This window comes from Grampus griseus (genome assembly GCF_964374135.1).
Source record: "Grampus griseus genome assembly, chromosome: 15".
Lineage (NCBI taxonomy): Eukaryota > Metazoa > Chordata > Mammalia > Artiodactyla > Delphinidae > Grampus > Grampus griseus.
The window spans coordinates 57,670,807-57,687,602 of NC_139009.1; the positions used below are offsets into that span (position 1 = coordinate 57,670,807).

At 44.1% G+C, this 16,796-nt stretch overlaps 1 protein-coding gene across 1 annotated transcript in view; it reads left to right on the plus strand.

Annotated features, from left to right (window-relative positions):
• Window positions 1–1,153: 1,153 nt before the first annotated feature.
• ANTXR1 (ANTXR cell adhesion molecule 1) overlaps window positions 1,154–16,796 on the plus strand; it is a 243,880-nt gene continuing 228,237 nt past the window's right edge. Inside the window, exon 1 of the mRNA XM_082672424.1 lies at window positions 1,154–1,629. Coding sequence (XP_082528550.1) covers window positions 1,478–1,629 — 152 coding nt within the window. The 5' untranslated portion in view covers window positions 1,154–1,477. The remainder of the gene's footprint in view (window positions 1,630–16,796) is intronic.

Genomic DNA, 16,796 nt, shown 5'->3' on the forward strand with positions numbered 1-16,796 from the left:
AGCATACATCTGGAGAAAACTCTAATTCAAACAGATAAATGCCAGTATCTTTTATGACCTAGTCTCAGAAGTCGCACACCATCATTTCCGCAGTATCTTATTAATTACACACAGATCAGTCTCATTCAGTGTGGGAGGGGAGGTGTGAATACCAGGAGATGAGGAATATTAGGGATCATTTGGAAGGCAAGCTGGTGCAATGCATTATGAATCTCCAAAACTTAGAGACTCTCAAGCAGAGGGGAAGATGAGTGTCTGGAGAAAGAATCCTGAAAAATGGAGCAAGAGTGTGTATTGAGGATTCCCAGAATGGAAGACGTATGAAGCTAAAACTGAGTTCTGGCTGGGAACGGGGGCCCAGAGCCCACCCTAAAGAGGATCCCTCACTGCAGAAACGCTCGCACAGGGCTTCCCTGCCAGTCCCAAACTTCTTGGAAGGTTCACCCTCTTGTAAGCTGTTTACTTCCTCTGTCCTAAATCAAAGATTGGGTGAAAAAAAGTCAAAGTTCACAGGCTGAAAAGAACTTATCACAGAATCTCTAAACTCTGGAGATGAAGACAATCGCTAGGGCATACTCAGCTGTTCCAGGCAGGAACAGCCTTCTGTGTGGGACTGTTTTTGCTTTCAGCCACATGACCACATCCCAACAGTCTCTTTTATGATCTGCGCTAAGTGTATAGTAAGGTCACTTGGATGATTCAGATCACAAAGGCCCGTTCTTCTCTGCTCATTTGCCCAGTGTCTTGTTTGCAAAAGTCCCAGCCTGGGGTCGGAGCCATAGCGCTTGGAGTAAGTTCTCATCAAACGTTTACAGTGACCTTATTAGCGGACGTAGGACAGAAAGGAAAGGGCAAGGATAAAAAGGCTAGCGAGTGAGAAAGAAGTAGAAATGGGGAAGAGGTAATGCAGAATGAAAGGGAAGATGCGTGAGAAAACGGAAGGAATAAGAAAACGGGCACACCCACGTTCCCTTGAACGCGGAAGAGTGCTTTGCCGTCCTTGGCCACAAGGTGGCACCCTTTGAACTTTCTTCCCGCATCAAAATAAGAAAGGGGGGTGGGTTGAGAGGAGGGAGAAAAGGCAAAGCACTCCCCCAATCAAGAACAATTTGAAAACCCACCCCATAATATTTAAAATCTGGGACAAAGAACCATCAGCACGGAACTGCTTCAATTGCAAAACCTCAGCGCTGCCTCCGGAGCGGCCTGCCGGCCCGAGTCAAAAACAACCCCTTTAAAAAAGCGGACTACAGCGTTGGGATTCTTGAAACCTGAAACCTAGAAACAGAATCTTAGCGGAAACCAGAAGGAAAACCTTGAACTCCTCCAGACAATTGCTTCCGGGGAGTTTCGGGAGAGCGAGGGGGAATAAAAGGCCCGAGAGGAGAGCCCCTCGGATGGCGCGCCCTTGAGGGTCCTGGCGAGTTCGAGGAGCGTGGGAAGGAGAGGACCCTACCCTCTCCCTGGGCTGCAGGTCATGGCCACCGTGGAGCAGAAAGCCCTGGGCATTGGCTTCAAGTGTCTCTCTTTGGCCACTTTTGTGCTCATCTGCGCCGGGCAAGGGGGACGCAGGGAGGAAGGGGGTCCAGCCTGCTACGGGGGATTTGACCTGTACTTCATTTTGGACAAGTAAGTGCCCTGAGTTTTCCACCCTAGTTTAAGCTGGTGATGCTTTCTCCCCGGGCTAGGCTCCTTGGCAGTGTGGCTTTGGGACAGGCACGCATCTCCAGGGACCAAGAGGGGCCGCGGGAGGCGGCGGTGCCCCCAGCGCTGCGCCTTTGTGGACGGGGCGCGCCTCCCCCTCCCTCGCCGCTGCCCGAGCCGGCGGGGCAGGCGTCGCTGCTTGTTCTCGGGACAAATTCTTTCCTGCCTTGCTTTCTCTTGACCGAGGCGCGTGAGTCTGAGGATGGGAGTGTAAGGATACTGTTGACCTACTACGTTTCCGTGAACCCTTTCCATTTGCTTTAGAAACCTCGGTGAGAAAAGCTTGCTTACGAGAGGCAGAACTTTCAGGCACGTGTAAAGTAAGAGGCGTGGGCTTTTAAAAGTCAATCGTCTCTTGTTTAAAAACTGTCCTACATATTGCTTTATCTTTGTTCCTAATGATAGAATGTAGGCAGACTGGGAAGTTAGTGAAAATACAAGGCGGATTTCTCCACCCCGGCACCATTGAGTTTGAGGCTGGGGAGTTCTTTGTCTTGGGGACGTCCTGTGCCTTGCAGGGTGTTGAGCATCCCTGGCCTCTACCCACTAGATGCCGGTACTACCCCCCTCCAGAATCTTCCCTGCACCCCTGCCCCCCATCCCGCGCTGCCTCCACCGTCTCTCCACGGTGACAAGCAAAAATGTCTCTAGAAGTTGCCAAAAGTCCCCTGCGGGTATATTCCTCCTCCCTCTCGGCTTGAGAAACCCTGATGTAGGCGAATTCAAGTTCTTGGCGATTTGACTCGTGGGCTACCAGGGTGGTGGAGGAGCCCTGGTTTCCTTGCGAAAATGGATGAGGCTTCAGGACTGCTCAAGGGAGAGCTGAACTCTGACCAATCCCCCTTAGATTTGCCAAGCCACAGTCATTCAAGGAAGTTTCATGCTATCTACTAAAAAGCAGCTTTAACAATAAAAAGCCCCTCAGAGGAGATCCGTGCTAACACTGGTGTGCTCCCCACTGCCAGGACGGGCGCTTGCTGTTACAGTGGTGGGGAGATTAATTTCACAGACTGGAAAGTATTTGCGAGTTGGAAAAAGAGTCCTGCAAAATAAGCTGGCCAGCTAGACACCAAATGTGCTTTGCAGTTGCCCCTGGAGTTTGAATTTTTCCGTAAAGGCTGTTTTGAACTCCAGATTCTTTGGATGAAAAGGGAGATCTCTTTCTTGGAGATTTATGAGAAGGTGGATACTGAAAATATACTTCCATGCTAAGAAATGGAATGTCTTTTGTTACTTCTAGAGCCTGGGAGCACCAGCTCACAGATTCAGAGACTGTGTCTGAAAACAGTCAGTGATGCCTATCATTGTTCTTTTAAAAAAAAAGAAAAAGAAAAAAGAAAAAGAAAAGAAAGCCAGTTCAGAAGAACATAGAGGCAGATTTGAAAAAAAGGACAGAATCACCATGTCTCTGAATGGAGTAACTCCACACTGTAGAGATATCAACTCTTCCCAAATTAATTTGTAAAATGAATTAAACTTTAAAATCAGAGTTCTGAAAAAACTTATTTTGGTGGTGAGAGGAATTTAGCAAAATGATTCCAGGTTTATCTTAGAGGGAAAAAAAAACAGGTAATAAGAGCTAAAACATTTTGGGAAAAGAATAATGAAGAAATACTTATACCTCCAAATAGTAAAATGTATTGTGAGGCAAATTAATTGAAGAACAGGATGGTAAAGGCCAAAGAATAGGTATACATAATAGAAAATCTAGAAATAGATCCAAGGACATGTACTTCCATTTAGTGGAAGTTCAAATCAGTGGAGAACGATTTCATTATTTTTAAAAATGGTTTTTGAACAAATGGTTGGTAACATGGGAAAAGAAAAAGGTTAGATTTATACTTTACCCCACACACAAAAATAAATTCCAAGAGGTTTGAAAATTTAAATGTTAAACATTTCATTTTAAAAAGGAAGTGTTGAAAGAATTAGAAGAAAATGTAGGTGAGTATTACTGTAATCTTAGATTTAGAGCTTTAAAAACAGAGTAGAAACAATAAAGAAAACTACAGAAAGATTTAAATATATTAAAATCTTACATGGCTATAAACGAAAAATGCCATAAATAAAAGATAACAAGTTACAAAAACTTTTGCAACATAAATTCACCTCTGTAGAGTAACCTTAACCTTAATATATAATAAGCAGTTTTAAAAAGATCATCCCAATAGAAAACAGCCTTACTATATAAATAATTCACACAAAAAAATGAAAGTCAATAAACAAAAAAGTTCAACTTCCCTAGTAATCAAATAAATGGAAAAATCGAACAAGATGTAATTTTTATTAAGTTGGCAGAGATTTTTAAAGAATTATAATATTCAGTATTGTCCAACTTGTGGGAGGGAGGGGCCATTGTCATATCTTACTAACGAAAATATAAATTTGTTTGGTCTTTCTAGACTTGTGCTGTCCAGTAGAACTTTCTGTGTTGATGGAATGTTCTCTATCTGTGCTTTCCAGTATGGTAGCCACTAGTCCTGTGTGGCTATTGACAGCTAAATTGTTCCTAGTGGGACTGAAGAAAGGAACTTTCTATTTTATTTAAGTTTAATTAATTTAAATTTAAATAGCCACATGTGGCTACTGTATTGGATAGCACAGACAAGAAGATAATTTGGCAACCTGTATCAAAGGAAAAATCCAAGATAGTCAGAAAGAGGTGCCTATGCGTATGTTCATGGCAGTGCTGTTTGTGATGATAAAGCTGAAAATTACCTAAATGTCTAACAACAGAGGATTTAATAAGACATGATACACACATGATATTGAGTACACATGTTATGCATGCTTGTAAGATATTTTTATTGTTTATATATTTATTTATTTTTGTGGTACGCGGGCCTCCCACTGTTGTGGCCTCTCCCGTTGCGGAGCACAGGCTCCGGACGCGCAGGCTCAGCGGCCATGGCTCACGGGCCCAGCCGCTCCGCGGCATGTGGGATCTTCCCGGACCGGGGCACGAACCCGCGTCCCCTGCATCGGCAAGCGGACTCTCAACCACTGCGCCGCCAGGGAAGCCCTGTAAGATATTTTTAGGAGAAATACTTAATGCTCATAATATACTCGTAGGTGAAAATACAGTTACCAGACATTATACACTGTGATTCTGCCTTTCTAAAAATATAAACACGCACATGTATATGTCTCTATTTACCCAATATGTAATAGTATTTGTCTGTAGAAAGTAGGATTTTTACATTCTTTTTTTACACTTTTCTGAATCTTCACATTTTTCTGCAAAGAACATATATTACTTTTATATTCAACCAAAATAAGGTATCCTGAGTTTTTAAAATGTATTTATTTATTCATTTATTTAATTTTTGGCTGCATTGGGTCTTTGCTGCTGCACGCGGGTTTTCTCTAGTCGCTGAGAGCAGGGGCTACTCTTGGTTGCGGTGGGCAGGCTTCTCATTGTGGAGGCTTCTCTTGTTGCGGAGCGTTGGCTTCTAGGTGCATGGGCTTCAGTAGTTGTGGCACATGGGCTTCAGTAGTTGTGGCTCTCAGGGCTCTAGAGCGCAGGCTCAGTAGTTGTGGCGCACGGGCTTAGTTGCTCCGCGGCATGTGGGATCTTCCTGGACCAGGGCTCGAACCCATGTCCCCTGCATTGGCAGGTGGGTTCTTAACCACTGCACCACCAGGGAAGTCCTGTCCTGAGTTTTTAAAAACTCACTTCAAGTGTGAGGAGGCTGTCTAACCAGCCTGCTGAGCTCCAAGCCCCTCATGATGATAGAGGATGCTGCCTCTTTCATGTTTAATCCTGGAGTACATTTCTAAACGCACCATAGGATCCTTGGCAATATGTTGGGGACCCAAAAACGTTCCAGGAAAAAAATGGTGGGGAGACCTTTACAAGTACCTACCTTTACATGGAGGTGGACTCCTCTGACTTCCTTTGGTTGTCCTATTGCTTGAAGAGAGGGACATTTTTGTGCTGAATGAGAAACTTGCTAGAGCTTGGTGTGGTAAGCGTGTGTACCTCCAGCTTGCCATCTCGAGTCAGGCTAATTTATGGGATTGTGGAGCCCAGAGCTGGAGGATGGACCAAAAGGCAGTGATAGCAAACAGTCCCCTGGCTGGTCCCTAAAGACATGGTCTTCCGTCCTAGAAGGAATCTCCCCAAACAGTGCTGTCCAGCACCCAACTGTCGCAGCGTGCAAAGGGAAAGAATTCTGATGCGTTTTTTCCTTGGGCTTCCAAGATCCTCTGGCCGTCAACACACTGTCTACAGGCTGAAACCAACAGCTCACAAGGCACTGAATTCACCATTCTTCTCCCAACCCCTCAACTCCCTTTTTTCCCAGCGAATGGTTCTCTTCTTTTCTGTGACATTAAATCTCAGCTTATTTCAGCTTTAAGCAGGATGTGTCTCTGGCCTGGAAAAAACCCAGATTATACATTTAATGGAACGTCATGTTTTCTCAACCAGAAGCAAAGACTTCATAATGATAACCTAGACTACCACAGCAACACAATAGGGCATTATTAGTGGCTTTGGCGACGGGGCTGGCGGACTGGGCTTCACAAGGCTTTATATGATGGAATTTCATGTTCATTCGAGCATGCTTTTCTGGTTACAGTCAGGAAAAGTAGACTGCTGGGAATTCAATCAGGGATTTGAAAAGTCAGATTTAGAAGGGCTCTGTCCAGAGGAAAACAGTCAAGGAGCAGCTGGCCTTCTTAAGTCTTCTGGGGGTCCTCTAAGATTAATGCACCCAGTTGACCAACCGCCAGACATGAATGTACCTTTCCCGTCTTGCAAGGCTCTTCTGTTATTACACTAGATATTTATGTATCACACATCGGTCTATTTTATGGAGAGCTATTAGTCACCTAAATGGAAAAAGTGGATTCTCCATCGTGAGTCTGGGAAAGTGCTGGCTGTATTCATGTGTGCCCTACAGACTTCAAAAATAGCATGGTGGGATGGGGCAGGAGTGGAGGAGATGGTGTGCTGGAGGATGGCAGTAAGCCCTGAAGAGTTGATTTCTAGGACTTCCCAAAGCCACAGCCTGTCACCCAATAAATCCTTCCATCTGCAGAGGCCCTCTACAGGCTCACCGTGTGTTGCTTCCCCATTAGACCCCCCAGCTCCTTCCTCCATGACTTCCTTTTTGTTCAAGACCAATTTTCTCCTTCTCTTTTCCCCATACAAGGGGACCCTGTCTTGCCATTCACCCAGATCCACAATTGGATGGTCACGTGTGGTGATGATCTGTAGGGCCATTCCTATGTGTTATACTCCAGGGACATGGTCATTAAACAGATTTTTATAATGTTAGACTGGGAACCTCACCACCTTCTGGGTTCCCAAATATTAACTTTCAAAAGAAATCTTTAGAGTCGAAACTAAAGTCTCCCAGCACTTACGCCATCTCACAAATGTCCCAAAGACAACCTTGCTTGGTCGCTAGGGCAAGTGCTACTGTCTCTAATTCACAGATGAGAAAACTGTTTAGTCTTTGTCAACCCACCGGATTAAGTGACCTGCGGAAGGACCTAGGATTAGATAATGACAGAGCTGGGACGATGTCTGCCGCTGACTCTCAGCCCAGCTCTTTCCACTCATCACTGCCCTGGGCAGTTGGGTCATAATGAGAAACACATGGCAATACTCCTGGGTAGATTCCAGGAATTAAAACCCCCTGCATCAGAGTTTCAGGAAATGATGGTATATTAGGCGGTCAAGGTTACTTAATTGAGGAGCTACTGCTCTGCTGTTAAATCGGCTGTAGTTGATTGAAAGTATCAGGGACTCCGACCCTATGCAGCCCACAGAGATGCTTCAGAGGTCTGGGGCTTAACTGATGGATAGGACTCTGAGGACATCTGATTATAATGCACTGAAAGATCCAATGAATTAATAATTTGTTCAAATTGAGTCTGACGGAAAAGGGAAATTCATCTCTGTAGATGTGTTAAAACACAAAGACGTAGCTTTTTTCAGAAATGCTTTGGAAGAAGTCTTCCAGTAACAAAAATGCAAACTTGACTCTCAGTAAGGAAAACAGAGTCCATTAGAAGGTACCTTGAAAATGCTACAATAATAATTCTAAGAGGCAACAGGGAAAAAAAGTTTTTCAGGAGCCAGGAATGTCTTTTTTTTTTTTGTATTGAGATGAACTCTATGGCTGATTTTCAGTGTTCCTCCAACTAAGTTCCAGATTTGGAGAGGACTTATCAGGTCAGGTAATAGTTAGTAGAACTGCCTGCAAATTGGAAGGTTTGGCTTATGGTTCAAAATAAAAATAAATAAGACAAAACTCTTTTTTTTTGTTTTGTGTTTCTGTCTGAGTCAGCCAAGTAATTCTAGTTTCCTTAGCTGTGGAGACCTGGTAAGTGTTAAGCTGAGAATAGAATCCTGGAGTGCTGGAGGAAGGCACCTGTCCTAAAATAACCTGCCACTATCTTCAATGCTGAAGGACTCCCAGTGGTCCAGGAACAAACTCTGCCACCCCTTAGCGAGACTTGGCTGTCACATAAGTGCAAATAAGATTTGCTTTATGCTAATTTAGAACGTGTGTCTAATTTTTGATGTGTGGCCAAGAGCCTAGATTTCACCTCTCCCAGTGATTACTGGGCAACAAAAGACAAAGTGGGTACTTGGATATTTCCTAACATGTTTCCCAGACATGCCAGGTTTGTACTAAAAATAGTAACTAGATTTCTTCCATTTGGAAGAGCTGAGTCTTTCATTCATTTGGCGTAAATATGTTCTCAATTCCGGTCACAAGTGTGTGCTCCATTAAAAGCATAGATGACAATGCCTATTGCAAACAATGTCCTATTCTGGGTGCTGTAAGGAATGGAAGAGAAGCAGGAAGCCGTCCCAGACTATTTGCTTTTTATGTAGAAAGACATTAGAAGGACTCCAGGCAGTCAAAGCTAAAGGCTCCAGTGAGGATTTGGGACAGGGGGGCAGGTAAAGTCAAGTTTAGATCAATAAGGAGAAGAAATAATAAGGTTTTCTGAGCCCTTGCCATGCACTGCATAAGCACTTTGCCTGTATGATCCCAGTTAGTTATCTCCTTCGCAACCACGTAAGGCCAGCACAGTCATGATCACCGTTTGACACGTGAGGAAACAGGTTTAACAAGGTTAGCCAATGTCAGTGTAAGTGGTGAACTCAGCTTCAAACCCAGGCCTCTCTGACTCATGATCTATGCGCAAGATGAAAATAATCTAAACATGTAAGGGAACATTGAATCAATCAGGGTAGGTTAGGTTATGCCGTGGTAACAAACAATTCCCCAACTGTCAGTGACACAAAACGACAAAGGTATAAACCTTTGTAATCTCTGCCTCTGCTCCACGTCTGGTGAGGGTCAACAGGGGCTCTGCTCAGGGTAGTTATCTGAGGGCTAGGCTGGTAGAGATTCCTTAACACCAGCTTCCACCATCACGGCTGCAAAGGAAGGAAACGCTGGAGAGTCTCCAGCTGGAGCACTGCCAATAAATTAATAGCTTGTTCAGATTGGATCTGATGGAAAAGGGAAATTCAACTCTGCAGAGTTGTGAAATGACATGTATCCTTCCACTCACAAGCCATCAGTCAGAACTGGTCACGTGGCTTCACCCTAAAGAGGGTGAAAAAACATCAGCCTGGGACTTCCCTGGTGGCGCAGTGGTAAAGAATCCGCCTGCCAATGCAGGGGACACTGGTTCAATCCCTGGTCCAGGAATATCCCACATGCCGCAGAGCAACTAAGTCCATGTGCCACAACTAATGAGCCTGCGCTCTAGAGCCCACGAGCCACAACTACTGAAGCCTGCCTGCCTAGAGCCCGTGCTCCGCAACAAGAGAAGCCACCGCGATGAGAAGCCCGCGCACCGCAACGAAGAGTAGCCCCCACTCACCGCAACTAGAGAAAGCCCACGCGCAGCAACGAAGACCCAACACAGCCAAAAATAAATTAATTAATTAAAAAAAAAAAGTCATCCTCCTGTGTATCTAAAAGGAGAGGAAAGCCAGATATGGGTGGGCATTAAAAGCCTCTACTACAAACCTTTAATTACACACTGCTTTTGCCTGAGTAAGCAAGAAAGGAGTAGTCCCTGGGAGAGGATAAAGAGGTTAGACTTCTGGTACAGAGTCAGTGTTGAGCCATGTTTTAGATGGATTCATCAACCTGGAATTATGATCAGACATGACAGCTCAAATGCACCCATGAGGCAGCGATGGCCCCTTGCTTTTTTCCTCCCTTTCCCATTGCTCCCATTCTTTAGATGAAACATTCAGTGCCGTGGGCAGGGGATTAAATTAGATTAAATGGAAACAGAAATGAAGATGAGACATGCTTCCTTGATAGCTAAGTATTACACAAATATATTTGAAAGCTAAGAATCCCTTTGCCCGTAGTTTGTGGACTGTGAGGGAATTTGAAAGACGGTGAGGGGAGAGCAGCCCCTGGAAGACAGCGGCAGCCAGGCCGAGAGGATGCTGTTCATTGCAGAGGCTAATTCAGACCTTGAATCAAGAGTATCTGGGTTCCAGCCAAACGCCTTTCTCAGTAGGGGTGTCAATTGCCATTTTCAGTGGGACAGTTTTTCACCGTGAGGGACTGTAGGATGCTTAGCATTTCTGATCCTTCTTTTGTAAATGCCACTAGTCTTCCTAGTTGTTGTGATATCCAAGAAACAAAAGCCTCTACATTTATCTCTAAATGCCTTCCTGTGAGATGGTACCATCCTGGTTGAGAACCCCTGACTGAAAGAAAGCAGAGTAGATCAAGGCATGCCAGTGAAGCCAATTCCAAGCATGGTAGGACTACATCTGAGCAGGAAGAACATTTGTCTGGAGGAAGAACGAGGGAGTCTTCAATGATAAGAGGGCCAGTGAGAACTGCAGACCTTGGAAATGAATGTGCTAAACCAGTGGCTCTCAACCAGGGGCCAGATCAGATCCTCAGGGGCCTGGGGCAGGCGTGTATATTTTGGAAAAACTTCCCAGGTGATTGTGATGTGCGTCTGTCCCTCCCACAATAAATCATGAAAGTGAACAGGAAGATAAGAAAAGCTGTCCCATAATGATGGCCTTGTTCCTCTCTCATGAGGATGTAGCTGAGGCCGTAGATGCCTGAGAACTGGATGCCAAGCAGAGTTCTTATTTTAGATGGTGGTAGGGGAAGCCCAACCTGATATGGAGAGGAAGAGCCAAGGTCACAGATAGGCCATGCTTTGCCCTCTTTGTTGGCAGGTCCTGCCGTGCGTGCAAACACATGAAGGCCATGGTGTTTGCTAGGACAGTCCTTTGTTTCCTTTCTTTCAAGACTCCTGGCATGAAATGTGACCCAGTGCCTCATGGGAATGAACTGAGCTCAAGCACAGGGGGTAAGAGAGCTGACTTTGGAATCAGGCATCTCTGGCTTCAGATCCCAGCTCAACCTTTCACCAAGCTGTACAACCTTGAGCAAATTATTTCGCCTTTCCGAACCTCAGTCTTCTCATTAATGAAACAGGCATTAAAATTTCTGCCTTGCAGAAGTGTCCTAAAGATTAAATAATATTAGATGAAAAGCTTTAATGAAGCATTTGGTATGTGAGTGCCCCAGATGATGATGATGATGGTGGTTGTGGTGGTGACCGTAGTGGTGGTGGTGATGGTAGTGGTGATGGTGATGGTGATGGTGTTATTGATGGTGGCAGTGATGACTACGATAGTAGAGCTGATGGTGATGGTGGTGGTATTGATGGTGTGCTAGTAGTGGTGATGGTGGTGGTGATGGTGTTATTGATGGTGGTGGTGATGACTATGATAGTAGAGCTGATGGTGATGGTGGTGGTATTGATGGTGTGGTGGTGGTGGTGGTGGTGATGGTGAAGGTGGTGATATTGATGGTGGTGGTGATGGTGGCAGTGATGACTATGATGGTAGTGCTGATGGTGATGGTGGTGGTATTGATGGTGTGGTGGTGGTGGTGGTGGTAATGGTGGTAATTACCCCTAGGGAAAAAGGATGTTGTCCTCTAACAAAAGACACCTCCTTAGATTATAAGCAGGACTGCCTGGCTAGGGTAAGGAATACATCAATTCAATTCAGTATTTATCAAACTTTGCTAAATTTATCTTATTACAAAATGCCTATGACATGTCCCTGGCTCTCAAGGATTTCACAGTCTAGTAGAAGCAGCAAAGGGCTAGGAAAACAGACTTGGTGAAATAATGAATTTTGGTTGAGATAAGAGAGGCTTAGGAGACTTCCTAGAGAAGGTAACTTTGGATCCAGACCTTGAATGTTGAGCAGGATTTTGACAGGTGACAAAGTAAAAAAAAAAAAAAAATTGATGACAAAGGGGCCATACAAGAAAGCAAAGTGACACATCCTCTTTGTGATGTAAACATGACAGAGAGAGGGACAGGACAAGAATCTGGAAAGAGTGGGTTTTTTCATATCAGCAGTAGGTTATGAGATTATGTCAGAGGATTGGGGAAAAAAGAACAAAAGAAATTGAGTACCTTTGTAGGGTGGAGCCTCGGGACTTGATGAACCATTGGCTGTGAGTGAATGGGAGAGGAAAGAGTTGCGAGGGGAAGGGGTAGGTTTCAGAAGGAAAAAGGAGTTTGGTGTGGACGAATTGAGTCTGAACATGTGGGACATTTGGGTGAAGGTGTCGAGTAGGCAGTTGGATTTATACCCTGGGAACTGAAAATAAAGACTGGAGTGTTGTTAGCCCAAGGGTGGTAGTTGAAAATATGGAGGGATAATAAATAATATGGAGATAATATCAAGATAACATCAGGATTTAAAAATGTCAAGAAGAGGTGGAGTTTAATGAAGAAAATGGCCAGGGTCCAATCTAGAGGAATTGACAACAGGAATGTCTGGGCCAAAGAAGAAACTCCACTAACCAGAGCCGAGAGAAGTTACCAGACAGTCAGAGGAGAAACAGCAAAGAACTCTTACCACAGAGGCAAGGAGAGAGAGAATTTCAGTGGAGGGTGACCAACTAGATGTTTTTCCCCTAAAATCCATCTCTATTCCTAGTCTTGGTAAACAGCATCACCATAAATCCAGCCACTTAAGTCAAAGATCTGAGAGGCTTTCTTATACTCTAAGGCCTGACAATATCTGCTCCCACATCTCTGCCATTACCTTAGTTCAGGCCATTTGCTACCCAGTTCACTGAAATGTTCTCTACATTGGTCTCTTTACCTCCCTTTTTTTTTTTTTTACCTTTCCCCCTACCCTATACTCTCGACACTGGTACCAAATTGATCTTTTTAGAACACAGATTTTAATCTTGACATCATCTCCCCCAACCCTTCAACCTCTAAACACTTCCAAAGTTCTTTCAGTATAAAATGTATACTCCTTAGCGAGGTATCCAAGAGCCTATTGCTCCGGCCACTATGTGTTTCCCTTAGCTTCATCTCCTACCACACCCCACACCCTTGCAATGTCCAGCAAAACGTGCTGTGCAGTTCCCTGAACTAACCCATGCTCTTTCTTGCCTTTAGCTGTAATGCCCTTTAACACCATTTCCATCTTTATATGGGTGATGCCCTCTTATCCTTTGAGATGGTGACCGGCACTTGGTCCCCTCCCCTCACTAGCTGTGGGCTCCCTGTGGTACAAAATATTGAGAACAGTCATCTCTTTACCTCTCATCTTTATTCAAAATCCATTCCTTGTTCAGGATCCCTCAACCCCATAACAACGCATATCACATGATAAGCAGCAGAGAGGTCCATTATCAAAAGATGGAGAAGAAAACCCTTAAGTGTGTGTCCTCTGAGGTCTCATTCAAGGGCCTTATCTTCTTTTCCTCAAACCCTGCTGCTCAACCATATACAGTTCATTCCTGTAGGAACCACCTAGAACAGGGCCTTCCCAATACCTTTTGGCAAAAGATTATGTTCAGAAGTATAGTCATCATTCCTTACATAAAAGATAATGCAAATACCAGGTTTATGGAAATTATATAACAAAGAAGAGAAAAATGAATTATCCTAACTGTAACTATACGCCAGTCACAATAATAAGCAATGTAAGGTAAAAGGAAATACAAGATACCATTGGACAGCCATAATCTAACCATAAATAAATGAATGACCCAGTACATTCCTGGATTGTGCTTGTCCCAATATAATTATTATTTTTTAAGATTTATTTTTTATTTATTTATTTTTGGCTACATCGGGTCTTAGTTGCGGCACACGGGATCTTCGTTGAGGCATGTGGGATCTTTCGCTGTGGCGCGTAGGCTTCTCTCCAGTTGTGGCATGCAGGCTCCAGGGCGCATGGTCTCTGTAGTTTGTGGCACGCGGACTCTCTCGTTGTGGCCCACGAGCTCTGTAGTTGTGGCGCACAGGCTTAGTTGCTCCATGGCATGTGGGATCTTAGTTCCCTGACCAGGGATTGAACCCAGTCCCCTGCATTGGAAGGTGTATTCTTTACCACTGGACCACAAGGGAAGTCCCCCAATGTAATTATTAGTGGCTTCCTAGTTTACTCTTGAAAGTGTTTCAGTTTGGATTTTAAATTATATGGTCATCCTGATTATTAACTGTCATAAAAGACACTATCAAAGGAACAAGAGGAGAGGGTTGAAAGCCAAATGGGTGAATCCCCTTGTACACCTTATCCCATTAAAATGGGCAACCAGTTGGGGACTCCTGATTCCATTCAGGTACCCCGATTTTCAGCTGTCCCTGGCATTCCCCACTCCCAAATTTCCATAACAGTTTGTGGAACTTCTCCAGTACTTCTCCCTAACGAAACATTTAACGCTATGAATTGGAATTGTGTCTTTCCTGACCCGTCCATGGGGAGGCAGTGTTGCTCATGTGTTAAGAGCACAGGTTTAAACACCAGGAAAGAGTCGTAGGAGAGTAATGTTTAGACTAAGAGCATAGACTCTAGGGTTAGAATTTGAATCCCAACGCTACCACTTACTAGCTGTGTGTCCTTAAGCAAGTCACTTAATCTCTTTGTGAACTCAGTTTCCTCACCTGTGACAAGGGAGCTAATAGTATTATCACATTGGGTTGTTGTTCTCAGAGCTGAGTCCTATGCACACGTAAGAAGGGCTCATTAAGTGCTAGCTATTATTATTAAATGGCAATGAATGTAAAGTGCTCAGCCCAATGCCTGCTGCTTAGTAAGTACTCAATACATGTCGTGGTGTAATTACTAATCTTTATCGATCCTAAAGGACCTACCAGGCATTAAAAACCATTTTGCTGAATCAATACATATTCTCTGTTGTATTTATGCGTACTACAAATACACCCAGCAAGAAAGAACTGAGAAAGGGCCTATGCTTTAGCAGAAATAAAGGCACTGGTGACTTTTGGAAGTGCTGTTTCAGGGCACCATAAATGCAGACATTAAGATTTAATGAGCTGCAGGGCTTACTCTGAGATGAGAAAGGAAAGAAAGTTTGTTGATGACTTCTGAGAAAGAAGCTGGGCATGGACAGTTAGCTTCTCACTGCCTCTACCAACATCATCTAAAACCGCCCCATCTCCCAAAAGAGAAAGTCTTAAGGAGGCATCTGGGGTAAGCCTGCATCAGGTCCAACCACTGAGGACAGCAACACTGACATGCAATACACTTGTAAGAAATTACACTAGAAACCAAGCAGATGGGTTGAGTTTGAAGGAGGTCAGCTGGGGTCTACTTTCAACTCTGTTGCCAAGTTAAAAAAGAAGAATGTACAAGAATATTATGGAGGAACCCCAAGAACAATCCCCAATCTGGAAGTGAGTTTGAAGTCAAGAGTGGGACATAAGGGGGAGGAGAGGCATCTCCGTAGAGCCCTGCTGCCCTTGTGCATCGGCATCACACAGAGGCAGCTGGGCTGGACAGTCGAAGGGGAAACCAAGCCACTAAAGAGAGAGTGCGTGAACACCAGGCATCTTCGTGACAGTGATTCTGTCCAGCATTGCTGAATCCTCCCCGTAGATCTGGGCTTCCAGGGAAATGGCAGAGTTCTGTCTTTGATTATGTGGATGCAGCAGGGATCAGGAATGAGCACAGTGTGGAGTAGACACCAGGCCAAAAAACCCGACATATGGCAAGCTGGAATTGGCGTAACCGTGTCCAAAACAAACCCACAAACCTTGCAAGGATTAGGTTCCTTTGTGAGAAGTGATGAGGAGTTATTCCATTCCCTGCTCTCCCCTAATTGATGAAACAATAACGTAAGCTTACTTTAGCCTTTAAGATCAACTCCCTTCCCCCAGATTAAGTTCTTAGAGAAGTTTATAAGTGCGAAGACAATGCCATATATACATATATATATATATATGTAGTATTGGGGAAGCAGATAGGAGACCCAGTTACACCTTCCCATATTGAAAGATGAAAATAGGGCCTACAAGATTTTATCAACTGAAAATAAGTGGTGAAAACAAAATTCCTGAGGTAGAAGAACATGTTTATGGAAAGAATTTTCAACAGCAAAAGAGGTCAGTTTTACTACCATATGTGTTATGATTTTGGTGAAGTTAAATAATAAATTTGTGAAACAGGTGATAAAATATGAAAAGAGAAGAAAAGGGATCTAGAACAGTTAAAGATATATAAAATATACGGGAAAGTGTAGTTATAAAGTCACCTCAGAAGCAGTAAAGAGCAGAACTGACAATGAAGAAAATAAAGGATGAAGGCGTGTTTGAGAAATCCTCATACTTTGAATAGGAAATGAGTTATACAAAAGTGATGAGAGAGAAGATGATAAATAATGAATGACAAAAATAGATATCCAGGGCTTCCCTGGTGGCGCAGTGGTTGAGAGTCCGCCTGCCGATGCAGGGGACACGGGTTCGCGCCCCGGTCCGGGAAGATCCCACGTGCCGCAGAGCGGCTGGGCCCGTGAGCCATGGCCGCTGAGCCTGCGCGTCCGGAGCCTGTGCTCCGCAGTGGGAGAGGCCACAACAGTGAGAGGCCCGCGTACCGCAAATAATAAATACATTAATTAATTTTAAAAAATAAAAACATAAAAATAGATATCCAATATATCAGATAATTTGGGTTGCTAAAATATAGTCCAGAAGAAACATTCAGAGATTTGATTGAAGAGAACTTTCCTGATTAAAAAACAAAAGCCTGAAAATGTAGACTGAATAGGCTTATCAAGTAATAA